Below are 19,902 nucleotides of genomic sequence, written 5' to 3'. Positions count from 1 at the left end.
TCAGGAGGAGGGAGAAATAAAAAATGCTGATGACTCCGAGAAAACTCTTCCCTCTCAGGATTTTCAAGAAGAGCTGGCCAAGACTCAAGCTGTAGGATCTGAGGTAATTTCGGACCCTATGGATGCGGAGGAAGGGATTCAGATGATCAAAAGCCTGATAGTGGAACCGTCAACTTTGGAGGATGATAAGGTACTGGACATGGACGAGTGTAGAGCTATCTGTCTCGAGCATGGGATAGATATGGATGCAGCAGATGATCTACCAGATTGCTCAGATGGGGAATTTGAGGAAATGCTAAAGGAACAAGATGATGAAGAAGCTATTCCAGCAGATTTAGAAAATGAAAATACGGAGGTGGAAAAAGCACCGGTTAAAGGAGATGTGGCGAAGAAGCAAGGAACTCGCAAGAGGCTTTTTAAGCCTAGCACCGCGGGGAGTACGAAGATGAGGATAGCTTCTGCGCTTGTCTCTCTGCGAAAACGAGCTCCGGCAAAGGTAGGTACACGTCATGAAGATCACAGCAAGCACCAGGAGATTAAGGGCACTTCAAACCCGAAGACTGGAATGAAAAATCCATAATTTATGAATCAAATGTCTCTCGTATTGGGTTGAAGTAACGGGGTTTTCAGTTATGGTTTTAAGCTTTTAGTTTTCCAAATAAGCTCTTGGAGCATCTATTTGTTATCTGGTATTATGGGTTTTATAGATTCGGGCTGTTGGTGTTTTCTTTGGTTGTCGGTTGTGTTTTCACGTTTATTTGATCATTGGAATAATATTGAGGTTTTCAGTTATTGGTACTCAGGTCTATTAGAGATAATTATCACAGTTGAGTCATATGTTTGGTTTGCTTTTGTTCTGGTCTACGGGTTACCTAGGACTAGGACAAGGATACTTTGCAAAGTTGGACTGGAAAAGGATCGGGAACAATGGAGTTGGTGGCGGGCTCGAACATTTTTGCAGTGCTATCCTACTTGTATCTATTTTTGTTTCAGGTCGCAATCTCTCCCAAAGGAAGAATGGGATGGAGTTGCAATAATTATGGTCTGGAGATTGAGATTACAATGGCAATTCATGGAGATTCATCGAGACAAAGGTCGTCTGGCTTTTGCACTACAGGGTTTGAGCTTAAGGGGAGAACCGACATGGAGTAGATACAAACTAAGGCCGCTAGGCCTTATTATTCAACAAGTGTGGTGGTGGGAGATATGGTGGGTTATTAGAATTGAGTACCTAGTGGTTATTATGAAAGTATGGTCTTATCTTTGTCATTATGGTTTATATAGTTATAATTTTATGTGGTGGAAAGATGGAATGGAGGGGCTGATCTTGGCTTGGCGTCAATTGATCTCGATTGAATTTTTTCGATGGCAAACTTTGGCTCAGATTAAATTAAGAGGGTTATGGATTTGTGGTTACTTGCAGAGTAAGGCAATGAATATTAATGGTTCTAGACGTGGAAAGGTGTGGAACCCGTTGGTGATCTCAAGAAGGAGGTGGCTGGTTTTTTTATATTGTCAACCATGGGTTTGGTTTGCATGGAACGTATACGCAATTCGGAATATGTATAGACGTTTCTTTTTTGGGCCTAGTGAGTTGTATTGATTTGTCAATGCAAGTAGGCCGTTAATATCCTCAAAACGAATTGGTATTTCAAGTGCAAAAAATTGGTATCTTGGTGCATTAAACTGGTTTGCTGTAGATATTAACTGTGATGATGGAATTGATTTTCTTGGGTATATAATGGTTGGATCTTGCGGTTCACGAGATTGCAGATCTCCTTTTGCTTATGAAACCGGTTTTACATTCTTATGGAGGATAAGTGATAAAAATTGGACCATACTAGTGGTATCACTTTGGAATTTTATGGGATGGTTTGGATCACAAATAAAGGAAAATATTTGGAATATGGATATAGGGTATCATTACACCCATAAACTCGGCTCTCTGGAGCACAAAAAGAACAAATTGAGTTGGAATTGCCGAGGAATGGGAAGTAAGTGGACTTAAGCTATTTGAGCGAGATAAGGCATAAACATAAGCCGGATTTTTTATTTTTAGCAGAGACAAAACAAAATCCAGAGTTTGTCCAAAAATGGCAAGGTCACTTTGGATATGATAATCTGGTCACAATAGATCCAGTGGGGAGAAGTGGGGGATTAGCGCTTTTCTATAATAATGAGTATCAGGTAAAGGTATTATATTCTAGCAACCGAATGATTGATGTGGAAGCGGAGGCACTGGATAAAACGGTTTACCTTACCTTTGTATATGGGGACCCGTTTCAAAAAATGCGGGAACACGTGTGGAAACGGTTAACTAGATATGGACTGGTGAGGTCTGAACCCTGGTTTATTATTGGTGATCTCAATGAGATTACTGAAAATCATGAAAAAGATGGAGGGTCTATAAGGAGTGCGGATTCTTTTATCCCTTTCAATAATATGATAAGGAATAGTGGTTTACTAGAATTTCCGGCTAGGGGAAATAAATGGTCCTGGCAAGGGAGAAGAAGAAAAGGGAAAGGGGCAGTGATGGTTATATGTCGATTGGACCGTGCTCTAGCAAATGAAGAGTGGCATACTTTATTTTCATGTTCCTTTACAGAGTATCTTGGGATGGTGGCTTCTGATCATCGGCCAGTGGTGGCTTATTTAGAAAATAAAGTTCCCAGAAGTAAAGGACAATTTCGGTTCGATAAGAGGTGGATTGGACAAGCGGGTCTCCTGGAATCAATAACAATGGGTTGGCTAGACCATGGCGAAGGAAGATCAGGAGGGGGAGCAGAGAGTATCGTAGGAAAAATTAGTAATTGTCGTCATGAAATTGCTAAATGGCGGAAAAATAATCCACCTTATGGAAAAGGAAAAATAAATGAGCTACAACAGGCACTTGAAGAGGTACAAACGGATAATAACAGATCTCAAGAGGATATTTTGGAGGTGTCTAGGAAATTACAAGACGCATACAAGGATGAAGAAGATTATTGGCACCAAAAAAGTAGGAACATGTGGTATTCTTCTGGTGATCTTAACACAAAATTTTATCATGCTTTAACTAAGCAAAGGAGGGTCCGTAATAGAATTGTAGGACTACATGATGCTAATGGGAATTGGATTACAGAGGATAATGGTGTGGAAAAGGTGGCAGTAGACTATTTTGAAGATTTATTTAGTACCACCTCTCCATCGGAATTCGATAGTTTCCTAACAGAGATTACACCGGGTATCACTCCTCAGATGAATCAACGTCTGTTAAGGATGGCGACGGAGGAGGAGGTTAAGGAGGCTTTGTTTATGATGCACCCAGAAAAGGCGCCTGGACCGGACGGCATGACAGCACTATTTTTTCAACACTCCTGGCATATTATTAAGAATGATTTGGTCGAGATGGTGAATAATTTTTTGGTTTCGAGGGCAATGGATGCACGATTAAATATTACTAATATCTGTATGATACCAAAAACGGAGAGACCTACAAGGATGACAGAACTGCGGCCAATCAGTCTCTGTAATGTCGGATATAAAATCATTTCCAAGGTCTTGTGTCAGCGATTGAAAATCTATCTTCCCTTACTCATATCTGAGACTCAATCGGCATTTGTGGCAGGAAGAGTGATTTCTGATAATATACTTATCGCCCAGGAAATGTTTCACGGATTGCGGACCAATAAAGCATGTCAAGGAAAGTATATGGCAATAAAAACGGATATGAGCAAAGCATATGATAGAGTCGAATGGGATTTTATTAAGGCTTTATTGCAGAAAATGGGTTTTGATCTTCATTAGATTAAATTGATGATGGAATGTATTTCATCGGTTCAATATCGGGTTCTTATAAATGGTCAACCACGTGGCCTCATTGTTCCACATAGGGGTTTACGTCAAGGAGATCCTTTATCGCCTTACTTATTTATTCTTTGCACTGAGGCCTTAATTTCAAATATAAAAAAGGCAGAGAGAGGGCAACAAATTTTGGGAATGAAGGTAGCTAGAGCTTGTCCATCGATTTCTCATTTGCTTTTTGCGGATGATAGTCTTTTTTTTTGTAAAGCTCAAACGGAAGAGTGTCAAACTATTCTTCGGATTTTAAAGGAATATGAGGCAGTTTCAGGGCAGCTAATTAATTTTGATAAGTCATCCATTCAATTTGGACATAGGATTGAAGAATCTGTCAGACAGGAATTAAGGGATATTTTGGGTATTCAGAATCTTGGAGGAATGGGATCATACCTTGGTCTACCAGAAAATCTGGGGGGATCAAAGATTCAAGTTTTCAGCTTTATACAAGATCGTTTAAATAATAGAGTCAATGGGTGGACTTTCAAGTTTTTCACAAAAGGTGGAAAGGAAGTGATCATTAAGACAGTGATTACAGCATTACCAAATCATACGATGTCCTGCTATCGATTGCCTAAAGCAACGGTGAAAAAACTGACAAGCGCGGTATCACAATTTTGGTGGAGTCCAGGGGGAAGTACAAGAGGCATACACTGGAAATCATGGGACAAGGTATGTGTAGACAAAGAGGAAGGAGGTCTGGGGTTTAAAGATATCACTGATTTCAACACAGCGATGCTTGGTAAACAGTTATGGCGTCTAATAGAGAAGCCAGACACCTTATTTTCTCGAGTTTTCAAAGGTCGGTATTTTAGGAATGCTTCATCCTTGGAACCGATTCGTTCATATTCTATGTCATACGGCTGGCGGAGCATTATTTCTGCTAGATCTCTGGTTAGCAAAGGACTAATCAAAAGGGTGGGATCAGGGTCTTCTATATCCGTATGGAATGACCCTTGGCTCCCAACCACTCGCCCGAGACCAGCTAATAAAAATCAACATAATTTATACCCGGACCTTACAGTAGAGTCCCTCATTGACTCTACCTCGCGTACTTGGAATTCAGAGGAAATTCGGGCTTTGGTGGACCCTCAGGATGCGAAACTTATAGAAAGTATTCCCCTAAGCAGGACTCAGCGGGTTGATAGAGATGGATGGCACTTTACAAAAAATGGAAAATATACGGTCAAATCAGGATATCAGGTAGAGCGGATTTATCCAGATAGAGAAAGAGTACCAATACTGATTGGTCCCACGGTGGATGTATTGAAGGCTTACTGCTGGAAAATACGGTGCTCGCCAAAGCTAAAACATTTCCTGTGGCAACTAGTGACAGGGTGTATAGCAGTGCGGTAGAATTTACAAGCAAGGGGGATTCAAGGGGATATTTGTTGTGCAAGATGTGGAGCTCCTGAGGAATCAATAAATCATGTGTTTTTTGAATGTCCTCCAGCTCTCCAAGTTTGGGCTCTTTCGAAGATACCATCAAATCCAACTATTTTTCCAACAAGTTCCCTCTTCACAAACATGGATCATCTATTCTGGAGAGTTTTACCACAGATGGAGGATCACCAGTTTGTATGGATACTATGGTACATCTGGAAAGCTAGGAATAATAAAGTTTTCAGCAATTTGGATATGGACCCTATGGATACGCTTAAATTGGCGGAAACAGAATCGACATTGTGGGCTGATGCACAAGTTGTGAATGACCAGAGGATGCCACCACCAATAATAGATATGATATTGCCGTCGATCCCAGGAAGATGGTGTTTCACAGATGGCTCGTGGAAAGAGGGGGTTATTTTTTCAGGGCAAGGTTGGCTTAGCACTTTGGAAGGTTTTGATGGATTGTTGGGGGCGAGGAATGTTCGGGCTAGTCTCTCGCCTCTTCATGCGGAGATGGAAGCACTACTATGGGCAATGGAATGTATGAGGAATTTACGTCTATTTCAGGTCACGTTTGCAACAGATTGTTCTCAACTGGTGAAGATGGTTTCGGAACCAGAGGAATGGCCAGCTTTTGCAAATTATTTGGATGATATCAAGATCCTGAAAGAGAGTTTCACCCGATCAGAGCTTATCTATGTACCACGAACGCAAAATTCAAAGGCGAATAGCCTGGCACGCAGTGCTAGAAAGCAATCGTCTTTTGTCGTTCACATGGATGCAGATTACCCGGTTTGGTTTACAGAGTCAGCATGAGTCTGTATTGTTGATGACAAAAAAAAAAAAAAAAACTAAACAGGTAAACCCGATCAAAACCCAGTAAAACTTGCTAAAACCCAGTAATCAGATTCGATATTAAAACATATTTTCTTAAATTCAGTTTACAAGAATAAAAAAATTACAAATTTTGAAATTTTTTCATAAAACTTTCATATTGTTTTCTAATATATATCTAAATAAAATAGTTTTCATTATATTTTATATTATTTTTGAAGTTTTTATTTTTTCATATCAACTTTAGATTCTAACAATGTATAAAGTTTATATAATTTTTTATAATTATATATATATAATTACTTAATTTAAAATTAGTTTAAAATTTAAAACCCGAATGAACCGGTTGGATCGGTCCGACCATTAATCCAACTATAATGTTGAGTCAATGTCCGATCCAGTTTTTAAAACATTGCTTTAAAGAATTGCCAAATTTGTAGTTATCTTTTTAATATATTTATTTTCTATCTTATGTAAAATTGTGAAATTCATGTAAAATCTTTAAGTCCATATCGATCTGGCCCATGATAAATTCAAAAGTTTTCCGTCCAAAAATACAATTACAAATGGTCTCCGTCCAACGTATATATGATTATATAAAAACATAGTTGTATAGATATAAACTCATCTTGCGCAGAGCACATGTCTTATCCTAGTTTTTACTTTACAATTAAACCTACTTTAAAACACTAATACTATTTTCTTTATATTACAATCCATGTTTTCAAACAACGTTATAATTAATCGTTTGTCCAAATAATATAAAATATTAGATCTTATCTTTTTAATAATTTTTTTAAAAAAATTCGTTCAAATTATTTACATAAATTAAATAACTGAAAATTCAAATAATTTTAAAGAACAGTGAAAATAAATAGAAATTATTTTTGTAGGTTAGATACTATATTATATATTTTACAAATATTAATCTATTTTAATGATGAGTGGTAATTTATTTAAGTGAAACTATTTTTAAAAGGTTACTTTACCTATTTAATATAATTTTGTCAAGTTTAATGCATATAGCATTTCTTTTTTAGTATAATACAGAATAGAATTATAAAATTTATAAAAAATAGTTTATAATTTTTATTTTCTTGTTTTAAAATAAAATTTTAATTAAAATTGATTTATAATAATAGTATATTACTAATTACAAAATTAATTAATGTATTTAAAAAAAAATTAAAAGGTTAGTAGAATTTTGTTAAATTCTTTTTCAACAGATTTGTTTCATTAAATATGTCATTTTACCTAATTTATAAGTGGTCCTACAAATTTATTCTTAGTTTATTATTAATGTAAATAATCAAATATGTCATTTTATCTAATTTATAAGTGTTCCTACTATGACTTGTTAACGGTAGATAAAATATTGGACCTAAATTAGTATATTAAATTTAATAGAGCTAAAGGGTAATAAGGGTATTTAATTAAGTCTGCCAACTAACGAAAGTTGTTTAAAAAGTGATTATCCTCTAAAAAGGAGACGTCGACCAATTTATCAAAGCTTAAATAGTAAGAGCATCTCCAATGTATATCTCTATATTTTCTCTAAAATAGAGAATGTAAACTATTAAAACTGAAGTACAAATAAATTTTAACCCTAAACTTTCTTCAATAGTTACCATCCAATGCCTTTGACCTATTAAATAGCAATTTCCATAAAAATTGTTACGAAATTGCCTAATATTTAGTTACCAAATAAATTTAGAAGATATGCAATCCTTCATCTACTTAATAAAATCAAAATCAAAAATTCAATTTTGCAATCCATAAAAGAAAAACTATGAAATAGATTAAATTATCAGATTAATTTATTGGTTTATTGAAAATTAAATTAATCAAAATCGTTTAAATTTTCAGAATAATAAAACTAACTCAGTTATATTTAATTAATTAGCATCTTCTAATTTAATTAGTATAATAATGTATATATTTAATTTTTGAACGTTTACAAAAATTAAAAGCAAATATCTGTGCGCGCGGACGCACATATCAAAATCTAGTCTCTATTATAGAAGCATATATTGGAGTAAATTCACCTCTATAATAGAGATTCCATATTTTTGAAAAAAATATAGAGATGAAAATAAAGGTGGATTAGAGATGATCTAAACAGAAATTGAATTTCAAAATTTTCTCTACTTTTTTTTTTTGGTAAAAATGTTAAGATTGCATTACCAATTTTCAAGTTTGTGACAGAAGTTACATAGAGATACTAGTAGCAGAAAACAAACATCAAAAAGAAACTACTACCACAACAACAAAATACAATAAGGAAAACACGATTAAGAACTGATACGAGGCAAAGGAGAGAACACTCGAGAAGAACTCAACGGGTTGCAGAGAGCGCACCACACACAAGATCAAGGACTCCATAGTAAGGCACCAGTTATAATATGAGTCACGAGCCGATATATATGGCTTGCCCAGGCACTCGCCTCCAAAAAAAAGGCCTTACCATAAATCCCCACCTCCTGCAGAAAGCACAGACACCATCCAGAACTTGGAACTTGCAGTAGACGACAATGGGGCTACATCGAGACGGCAAAACCGATGAACCAGAGCCTGTCGAAGCACCAGCCACCAATCACCGCAAACAGCCACCTCTACTCCTCCTTCCTGAAGTTCAGAAGCACCAGTATACTCCAAGAACCCAAAGTCTCCCACCGGAACAACCAACACCCCAACAACGAGCCCAATAACCGCTTTTATTTGGAGAGACGAAACAATGATAAACCCGCAACATCCACCAGACCATGCACTATAAAAGGAAGCTAACACCACAGGGTCAGGACCAAAGAACCATACCCTTACTGCAGAGATGCTGGCAACACACGCTGTCACCGGGAATGAAGTCGGAGGTAGACTACAACAACCAAAGAACAAAATTGACCCGCACGAGCGATTGCCTCTGAGAACCAGAGACTGACCAATTACAGAACATGGAAGCTCAATCTAACCACTTCACCAGACCGCCACCTCTGGCTTAGATGAGGAGAAGAACTCAGCCCTCCTCATACGCATGACAACGACACCTTCTAGCCACAAGGAGCCCCACACCAACCTACCAGGAGAAACCACAAGCAGAGAGTCACCACCACCGCCAGGGAGCTCGCCATAGACCCAAAATCGACTCCTGATTCAACAAGTTCTCATTGGTGGTGAGAAACAGAGAAGAATCTGAAGCTGAGATCTCAAAGACGAGAGCCCTCCAACCAAGAACGAAGGAACCAATCATCAACACAAGCTATCTGACGCAGGAGGAAACGACGGTGACCAGAGCACCATCACCATAGCACATCCGTCCTCCATTGAAGCCAGATCTGGCCAGATCTGAGCCATGCCTCAAAGTTAACCCTCGGAGAAACCACCAAGCCCCACTCTCACAGACGTACCTCACCACCGCTCCAGAACCCTAAACCACCGAGCAGCGACACCAGAGTAGAGAAGGAGACCACAACAGAAAGTATATCGGCAAATCGAAGAGAGTGAGAAGGAGGTGAGACAGAGAAGTGAAAGGAGAAGAGGAAGGGAGAGACAGCGACAGATTCGTCGGAGGCCGTCACCGGCTGAGAGGCGCCAATCAGATTTTCTAGGGTTTTCGAGCAGAAAGAGGAAAAAGAGGAAAGAGAGTTTTTTTTTTACTAGATCTACTGTGTCCAACTGAAGTCGCCAAACAGGTACTCTTATGCCATAATTCTCTCTATTTGTACAGAGTTTCCATTTTGATACCACCCTAAATCAAGGAACTTTCTCTTGACGGAATTCCGAAACTCATGTCGATTTTGATTATATTAAACGGAACCCTAAATAAGTATTGATCCCTCGTTTCTCAGTTCTAATTTTGTTTCCTTGTATTGACTTGTGGTCACTCTTAGGTCTATAAAAAAACCTTATCCTTGATTAGCTTTTTTTTTTTTTTTTTTTTTTGTAATTTAGTTTACGGAATATGAGTGTTGTGGTGAAGACTTCACATGAAAACCTTTTGTATCAGATATCCAAATCACATGTCATCTGAAACTGTATATGCTATATGTTGTTATTCATCTAATGTCTCTGAGCTTCGTAAATGTTCTTTTAAGTTGGCTATTGTGTTAGTTGAGTGGAGTCAGTTATTTTGTCTTTCTTATGAATTATTTTTTCTTGTGCTGGTATCACATGACCATCTTCAAGTTGACTATAACCTATTAGGGCATTTCCAACCCATAATACTATTTTAATGTCAAAATTACATTATTTTAATATAGTTTTAGCACTAAAGGTTTTTTTTCTCCAATCACAACATCAAACTTCACACTTAAAACTGTTTTATAATATTATATGTATTTATGTTTTTAATTATCATTTATTTATTTGTCTATTATATTAATTAAATAAATGAATAATGTTTTAGTGGTGAATAGTATTATAGTATGGTCAATAGCAAATTTTGTGTGAAATTATAGTGTTGCACTAAAATAGTGTGATTTTTAGTGTTGGGTTGGAAAAGGTTTTGGTGTCAAAATTACACTAAAATAGTGTTTTAGTGTTGTGTTGTAGATGATCTTAGGGCATCTCCAACCCCATTCTATTTTCCCTTTTAAAATAGAGTTTAGAGTAAATATGCTCCAATAATACTTTATTTTCTAATCTATAATAGTGTAAACCTATTTTTTAGTCTATATATAGAGTAATTTTTTTATTTTTTGTTCATCACTCTATTTTTCACTCTAAAATAGAGTGACACTGGAGTAATATCTAACTCTATTATAGAGTTACTTTATTTTAGAAGAAAAAATAGAGTAAACCATCGGAGATGATCTTATAATGTCAAGATTACACTATTTTATTGTGTTTTCAACACTAAAAACTTTATCATCTCCAACCCAATCCCAAAACACTCTTTTTTTTACATGGATATCCCTACCGCAATAGTACTATTTTAAGGTTATTTTGGGGATTTTAGGTGTGGTCTTTTTAAATTAATTTAATAGAGTCAAAGGGTAATTTGGGTATTCGATTAAATCTTTAACTAATGAGAGAGATGAGAGAGAGGTTTAAAAAGTGATCATCTTCTCTCTAAAAAAGAGACGTCGAAGCATTATCAAAGCTTAAACACTAAGCAGAGATATAATTTCAAAACTCTCTCTCTACTTTCCCAACTTCCTCTTTCTCGTCGCTAAACCCAAACAGGTACTCTCATGCTTCTTCTTCTTCTTCATCCTTTGTACATAGTTTCCATTTTTATACCACTCTAAATTAAGAAACTTTCTATTCAGGGTTCCGAAACTCATCTCGATTTTGATTTATTAAAACGGAACCCTAAATAAGTATTGCTTCCTCGTTTCTCAGTTCTAATTATGTTTCCTGAAATTGACTTGTGGTCACTCTTAGGTCTACACAACCTTATCCTGATAGTCTTTTTTTTTGGTTACTGTTGCAGTTTAGTTAACTGGTCGTGTAATAGAAGAGTTGCTGTAATCATGAGCTGCTTTGGTTGGTGTGGGAATGATGATGGTTTCCGTAATGGTGATGATACTCGACCAATGCCAAGCCACATCCCTGCAGGTATCTCCAGTTTCCATATATCATTACTGTTACTCTTACTGTACATCTTTAATGTGGATTTTAATTGTCCTAAAGGTGACAGTGGAAGCCACTATCTAAGATCTGATCCACCCATGAATCAGCCCGTTGTTCAGATGGAGCCTATTGCTGTACCAGCCATCCCAGCTGATGAACTGAGTGATGTAACCGATAACTATGGTTCCAAGGCCTTGGTGGGTGAGGGCTCTTATGGAAGGGTGTTTCACGGTGTTCTTAAAAGCGGTATCACATCTGCCATCAAGAAACTTGATTCTAGCAAGCAGCCTGACCAAGAATTTCTTTCCCAGGTATATTAATGCTATGTGCAAATGGTTCTGTATCAAACAGCTCCTTTGAGAATGTTCTGTTTACCTTTCTTTTATTAATAGTAGAAGCTTTTTCTTCTAGATATCAATGGTTTCGAGATTGCGACACGAAAATGTTATTGCGCTTGTGGGTTATTGTGTTGATGGACCTCTCCGTGTTCTTGCTTATGAGTATGCTCCTAACGGATCTCTTCATGATGTCCTTCATGGTGAGTGATGATTCAATTTTATATGGGATTAGTCTCACTGGAGACTTGAACATCTTGATGAAACTATGGATGTATCTCTTTTGGTGGTGCAGGCCGAAAAGGCGTGAAAGGAGCGCTGCGAGGTCCTGTTATGACGTGGCATCAGAGAGTCAAGATCGCTGTTGGTGCAGCCAGAGGGCTTGAGTACTTGCACGAGAAGGTCAACCCTCAGGTTATCCACCGAGACATCAAATCCAGCAACGTGCTTCTCTTTGATGACGATGTTGCCAAGATTGGTGACTTCGATCTCTCTAATCAAGCGCCTGACATGGCTGCTCGACTTCACTCTACTCGTGTACTAGGAACCTTTGGCTATCACGCTCCTGAGTAATGCCCTTTTATTTTTTAATATTTTCTTTGATTTTCAGTTTGTTTCATTCAAACAAATCATCTTGGTTCTACTTGCCTCTCTTCTCACAGTTGAATCTAGAGCTTAAACATTGTTGGGTTATGTGTGTGAACAGGTATGCAATGACGGGAACATTGAGCACAAAGAGCGACGTCTACAGTTTTGGCGTTGTTCTGCTAGAGCTCCTTACTGGTCGTAAACCAGTCGACCATACCTTACCTCGTGGACAACAAAGTCTAGTGACTTGGGTAATGTTTTAGTGCAGCCTTCTCTGTTTCTGGTTGTGGTTTGTTTATTGATAAACAATGGATTTTAGAAGACCAATTTGACTCAAAAATATCGGAAAATGTTAAAAGAATAAAAGTCTAATTATCGTTACTCAAATAGTATGGATTTTGTATGTTTGTCTCAGGCAACCCCTAAACTGAGCGAAGACAAGGTGAAGCTATGTGTTGATGCAAGACTACTTGGAGAGTACCCCTCTAAAGCTGTTGCCAAGGTATTAATAATCCCATAAACATTGTTTTCTCATATCATTGTTTCATTGCAGCATATAAGATACTTTGGTTATAACTTAGAAGACTAGTTTTCTCTACTGAGATTAGTACCAAAGGAAGTAGGGAGAAACCACATTCTATTTTTTTTACCTTTTACTTCAAAATGCCAAATAAAAAAAAGCGATAGTCTTGCAGTCCACATTCATTTCTATGACAATTGAGTTTGTGGTCTTATATATGCCATATGATGATGATCAGCTAGCTGCGGTGGCTGCACTGTGCGTGCAATATGAGGCAAATTTTAGACCAAACATGAGCATTGTGGTGAAGGCACTTCAACCTCTTCTGAACCCTCCTCGTTCTACTCCACATAGGAACCCTTATTGATCATCAGATATCCAAACCACATCTCAGCTGCTGCTTTATAATGATTAATCAACTGTGTATTTGTTTTTGCATTCAAGCCCCACTTTTGAATAGCAGTGTATGTATTTCTCTATATTATCTGTTTTCTGTTATGTAATTTGAGGTGGAGAGAAAATACCAAATTATATTTTGTTTATTGTTAACCTAATAATGATTTCAGAAACCTCACTATTAAATCTTAGACTAGAGATTCTCTTTTGTTAAGGATGAATGTAAAATTGTATTCAGCCAAAAAATCATCTTTTACAACTTGTGCGACGTTCGTTTGAAAAAGAAACAGATTACATCATTTTAAAGATAGTTCTTAAATAATCCTACCCATTGTTGAACCACCTAGTGAGAGCTTCAGCGTAATGGCTTTTCCTTAATAGTAGCAACCGTTGCTTCTCTGACTTTCCATAATGGTGAGTTACCATGACAGTAGCGACTGTTGCTTCTCTGCCATTCCCAAGTCAATGTAGCCTCTGGGCCCTGTGATATCAATTAGTCTCCACTTCTTACACCAGTTATCAAACCAAAAGGGTGTTCTCTCTCTCCATTTTACCACTTTGTAGTAATTCTCTAAACTATTTCTGCATTCGAGAAGCTTCCTCCACATCCAAGATCTTCTGTTTGTAGTCTCTTTTACTGTCCGAAAAGACTGCCGGTTCAGGTATGTTTTTACACGACCCATAAAGTTGGCTTTGAGGAAAGAATCCTCTACACAAGTTTCATACAACTCACTGTATTTGCTTCCTTTATCGGTTTGATGGCCAGTCCTCCTTCATGTAGTGGTTTGCAGCCATCCGACTAAAAAGCTTTAGATTTAATTGTATGTAAAGCTGGACCAGACCACAAGAATGCAGAACATAAACGCTCCATTTCTTGATTTGTTTGGGAGTTGATCAGGAGCGGATCTACGGTACAACGTACGGGGGCACGTGCCCCGACTACTTTATAAATCTTAATCAGTTAGCAATGTCACTATTGATTATCGTGGAACAATCGGTATAGATGCCTCCGGTTACGTTAAGGTGTTACAGTGTTCGAAGCCAATCGCGTTGTTTTTTTCTCCCTGGTTTACTTTTACCTCTTGTACAATGAATGTGAGACTTGTCCTAATTTTTGTCTTATTTTTAATTTTTTTTTCTGTTAGCATTTCTTTCTTTATTTGTTTTTTTTCATAGTTTTCTCTTATATAATATATATTTCATTGTTAGATTTCAACTTTTTAGCACATTTTTTGAATCATCTTTTAATAGGACAGTAGCAATTGCTAGTAAAGAAATAAAAAACTAACTAGATTTTGACCCGCGCTTGAAAGCGCGGGTTTGATTTTGTTTTGCTTTTCATAATTATGAAATTTAAGGTTTGAATCATATAATTTTGAAGATTATATCACTAATATATAGGTCATTTCCGTAAGCACAATTAATTTGTATGAAATTAGATCACGCGTTTGCGTTTTTGAAGTTTGTTCAAAATTTGTTTGGAGATTCATTTGTGTGTAAAAATAGTATAGCAATTTGAAACTGGAATAAATATAGTGTTATTAGTAACGATTTATGTTACATTTAATTGTATGTCTATTAACAATCAAACTATCAATTATAAAACCAAGTATTAGAATATTTTTAATTTTTTATATAAAAGTCTCTATAATGTAAATCTAAACTACAATTTACTATTTTATAAGAGTATCAGAGACATATGTTCCATTATTGAAAGTTAGATTTTAAAAAGAATGTTTTATTCACATATATTTTTGTAAGTTATGTTCTTAAGTATTTGGGCTTTATTCTATTTTAAATTTAATGTGGGTCTCAATTTAATTATGTTTAAATTTTTGGTCTTATTAATTTGGGGTTTATCTGTGTTAAAAATTAATTGTGTAGTTGATGGTATTATGTTCCTTGTGGGTGAAATGAATATTTCGATGTTTTTATAAGTGGGGGAATGAATATTTCGATAAAGTTATGTTATAATAGGTTGTGCTTTGGTTTTGGTTCATGTAATTTATTTTGTTTGGGTATGGTGGTTTAGCAATCGATGATTTAAATGGTTAAGAATAAATAATAATGTATCCAGTTTGATAGTTAGAGTAAAAATCGCTTATATATAGGTAAAATATCTTGTCACATATTGTTATAATATATAGGAGAAGTCAAAAAAATAAAAAAAGGAAAGAGTCCAAACAATTTTTTTAAGTAGATTTATTAAAACTCCTTCTCTTTTAATAGTATTGATTAATCCATTTAATTTTGTTTAATATTTTAGAGTTTAGTCCCTTATGATATGATGACTTTAAACAAGTTATGTATGATATTGATTACTGTTATATATGTGTAAACTTGAAGTCTAATTTTTACATACATTCAAATTAATTTTAATTGTAACAGTATGTTATTGTGATTAGTTGCATTTGTAAGAAAAAAAATTGTGACAACCCGCCCCGTGGGACTACCCGCCCATGGGCCCCAGGCTCACAGCGCTGCTTGTCGTTTTAAATAAAATTGCATGCTGTTTTTTCCCGAATTAAATGACAAAACGTTGAGCTTAAGTTGGTCCAAAAAAAATCTTATTGAACCAGAGGCTTTCCACCAAGACCCGACCCGACCCGAGCCGGCCAGGCGGGACATTCATGTCATTAACACATATATAAACAACTCTTCTTTTCTCTTTTTTTAACGATGATTTATTATGATCTTACAATTATGATATGAGAAAGATTACATAGACGATTCGATAACCGACAATACTACCTGCCTTATGAAGACGTACGCCTAACTGCATCACCTGAGCCGTCCTATGAAGATCCACGCCTGGCCAGATTTACTTGCACAATGTTGAAGTTCCCTTGTAAGTCTTTCTCTTGTAGTCTGCATAATTGTTTAATAAAGCACTCTCTCCTGGATTTCCTGTAATCTGCAATAAATTGCATAGTCTGGGATTCAAACCCTAGACCTGAGTGTAGAAGCCTTTAAACCTTAACCAGTAGGCTACAGTGCTTCTACACTCTTCTTTTCTCTTCTTCCCCGATGTGGAACATTTCTGATACACAAGATGACTTGATTTTTGGGCTTAATAACATTTAGCCCAAGTCATTTTATATTCACATTTTAAATAAAAACTATTGGACTATTTATTTGATCCAACATTATCTATCTTCATGCCACACAAAAAAAATAAGAGTAGGCGCAAAGATTCAAGGAATACTACATGTAAACGAGAGGATAAAGATTAGTTACTTTGCTGAGGAAATTTTCGTGCTTGAGTACACATGCATGGGATGTATGTCGGAACTTGATCAACTCTGAAAAGAACCTAAAATGGTTCTGCTATTCTTTGCGTAGAGCTGGATTTTAAAATAACAAACAAGCCATGATACAACCGTTACAGGCTTACACAGGGGAGAGTCCATCCATATTAACTTATAAGAGATAAGACTTGCCTCTTTCCACTGGAAGTTGTTGAGAGCAGTATTAGCTATTGTTATTACCATATATCGGGTAATGTCCATATGCGTCTCCCATTAGCATCATTGATCAAGGTTGGTCTCATATAAGATTGTTAACAACAATATCATTCATGTATGTTGGCAATGGTTTTACCTGAGAAATCATCAAAGCTAAATGAAAATTCTTCATCTGCCAGTTTCCCCTGACAAGAAACAGAGTATAAACTTAAATACTAAAACAAGAAACTTTCAATGTTTTGATAACGTTATAAACTGTACCTTCCGAACCACAGTTCCAGATTACAGAAGAGATATGTAAGGAATGGACACTCATCCAGGCTGCAACGAGAAATCAAAAGTACCTTAGAATTGTATGATCTCTCAGTGTGAATCCATCATGCGCAATTATGAAATTTACACCGTGGTAAGGAGGATTCCGCTGGTTAACCTATATAATAAGAGAAGCGAGTAAATGTGATGATGTTATGAAACGTACTTGGAACAAAAATTAATAACTTGAATGTATCTTACTTACCTGGTAAAGATCAGAAGATCCTGCAACCCGAGTAGCAAAGCTTCCTTCCATACCCTAAATAATGTGGAACATAAGAGTGTTTCTGCAATAAGGCTTCTTCTAACATCATTGGTGTATACCAGATTCTAACGTTGTATACCTTCATAAATCTTCTAACATCATCCCTGTACATCCCATTCCACTCAGCCCACCTGAATTTGAAACAATAATCCAGTAGTTACTGTGAGAAAAATAGTATTATCTATCACATTTTGGAAATCAAAGGCAAAACTGTTACCCATCCCAATTTGGAAACTACCCGACAAAATATAATCCTCCATAATCCCAAGGCTCTGCAATCCCCGACGTGAACGAACGGAAGCGCAGTGTATACCTTAATTCATTGTTTTTTTTTTCCTTTTCTTGTTTGTCATTCTCCTAGAAAATATATTTTAGTACGAGAACAGTAATAATGAGGCGGGTGACTGTGGTCGGGTGGTAAGGAGGCGGGATTGGGACGCTAATATGTTTCAATTTTAACCCACCGGCTGCGCGAAACTAAATCACAATTATCTTAGTCATCTAACACGAATATGTGCACATGCTTTAAGGCCCATTTGAATGTCCGGAGAGAAGGTCTATCCATGAGCTGTACTTTCCTTTGGGGATTAGTATAGACCTCTTTATAGACATGGGATACCCCATGTTAATAAATAATAATAATAATAATAATGAGAGTTACTTACTTACACATGGGAAATTTGGCTAATAGGAAGGCCATATTGAGGATTGGTTTGTACTTTTATATTTTTGATATCATTAATTTTTGTCTTAATATACCTTTGATTTTATAAATACGAAATTAACCCTCTAATTTATAATCTAATACAAATTAAATATCTAATCTAATTTATAAATTATATTGGCCAATCAAAAATAAAAGCTAAATATTTATATAGTTTATTTATTTAGTTTGTTAGTAAAATAATTAGAAACTAGTATTATCTCATCCGTGCTAAGCACGGACGTTAATTTAGAGTTATATAATTTACAATAAAAATAGATTTTAGGGATATATTTATTGGTATACTTGAAAAGAAAATTTAAAATTGTTTTGTATATCTTAAAACAGTCCAATATAAACACAACATAAATGTCAACTATTAATCTATTTTCCAAAACCAAGGACAAATCATTACACATGAAAAGTCAAACTGAGTGAAAACATATATGTAGCACAAGTATAACATAACTGATGTTAATATCTTTTATGGTTTTCCCCTTCTTATCTTATGCATATATTTTCAATCCTATACTTGCTGACCTTTTTTTTTTGTGTTTCCAAGCATCTACAAATAAGAAATATAAAGCAAAAGTGTATATATTTTGATTCAAAAGTAAACAAAAATAATATCATCACATTTCTGTAAGATTATAAACACATAAATAAAAAAATAAAGAATATTTCTTGTTTTCTCTACCACCCAGTTTTTTACACTCCATTTGTACGTTACTTTAATGTGAGACTCTATATTTCTTCTTCTCTGAACTATCACCATAACAAATAAAACAAATTCAGCAAATCGAGGCTTGGAAATTAGTCCATTTTGAAAAAGTTATTGACCCTTTTTTTTTATCAACGACCTAATTTGTTTATGTTTACCTTTTTAACTATGTAGTATGTAATTTTTTCCAATATGAAAAACTAAAAAGAAATAAACATATGTACGTTGAAAGAAAAAAAAAGTTCATGAAAGTAATGTGTTTGAGCATGAAGAGTTGGGCGTATTAGTTTCACTAACCTTGATTTTAACTTCATCTCCCAACTTTGCAGTACGTTCTGCCTATCAATCTATAGCAAATTTGTGCTTTGTATCTCTGATTTCATTGAAACCATTAATTTGAGAAAGAATCAATTGAACTGTGGCAAAGAATTTAAGTAGAGATGAAGTAAATATGTAGCAATCAGTTTATGGACGAAACTTTTAAAGATTAGTAGTTTTAAAGATCGGGAGATCATGGTTTAGTGGAAGAAATATTATAGAATTTTATTTTTTATAGAAAATAAATAAATGTAAATTAGGTAATATGTAAAACTGCTTTTATTTACATAAAGGTTTCTGCATTTGTTTTTTTCTATTATATTTTTTTATATAAATATACTATGTGTCAGAATTTTATTGGTCATGTGACTTGTGCTTTAGTATATAAAGGATATTTAGTTTTTTTCACTGTCAGCATTGTGTTAAAAATAACCCTTGATTGGCATTCCATTACGGAGAATTGGTGAACTTTGTCTCGACATTCCAGCCAACTATTGCATGCTCATCTGTCGAAGTCTCTTCTATTTTCGACCATTCAAGGTGATTTTGAACACAAGAAGAACAAAGGAACGAAATTTGAATAAAAATATTTAGAATTATTTCCTAGATTTTCTAAAATTTAAAAGCATAGAATATAGGAAAATATAAAATA

At 35.6% G+C, this 19,902-nt stretch overlaps 2 protein-coding genes across 4 annotated transcripts in view; both read left to right on the top strand.

The window, feature by feature from the left end:
* The window catches only part of LOC106360558 (tRNA-specific adenosine deaminase TAD2), a 98,357-nt gene that overhangs the window by 22,600 nt on the left and 55,855 nt on the right, over window positions 1–19,902 (top strand). The gene's annotated exons all lie outside the window — the stretch shown is intronic.
* LOC106444903 (receptor-like cytoplasmic kinase 1) overlaps window positions 10,983–19,902 on the top strand; it is a 40,708-nt gene continuing 31,788 nt past the window's right edge. The window contains exons 1-8 of one of the 3 annotated variants that reach the window (XM_013886334.3): window positions 10,983–11,238; window positions 11,489–11,613; window positions 11,689–11,939; window positions 12,040–12,166; window positions 12,259–12,532; window positions 12,670–12,802; window positions 12,967–13,053; window positions 13,310–13,645. In XM_013886334.3, coding sequence (XP_013741788.2) covers window positions 11,529–11,613; window positions 11,689–11,939; window positions 12,040–12,166; window positions 12,259–12,532; window positions 12,670–12,802; window positions 12,967–13,053; window positions 13,310–13,438 — 1,086 coding nt within the window. In that variant the 5' untranslated portion in view covers window positions 10,983–11,238; window positions 11,489–11,528 and the 3' untranslated portion in view covers window positions 13,439–13,645. Of the gene's footprint in view, window positions 11,239–11,356; window positions 11,376–11,488; window positions 11,614–11,688; window positions 11,940–12,039; window positions 12,167–12,258; window positions 12,533–12,669; window positions 12,803–12,966; window positions 13,054–13,309; window positions 13,646–19,902 lie in introns of those variants that run through there. The other 2 variants (XM_048737592.1, XM_048737591.1) reach the window with 2 other exon arrangements.

This window comes from Brassica napus, chromosome A8 (assembly GCF_020379485.1).
Source record: "Brassica napus cultivar Da-Ae chromosome A8, Da-Ae, whole genome shotgun sequence".
In the NCBI taxonomy this organism is placed as follows: Eukaryota; Viridiplantae; Streptophyta; class Magnoliopsida; order Brassicales; family Brassicaceae; genus Brassica; species Brassica napus.
The sequence above is the reverse complement of the archived record's forward strand: the minus strand, read 5'-3'. Positions and strand labels throughout refer to the sequence as shown.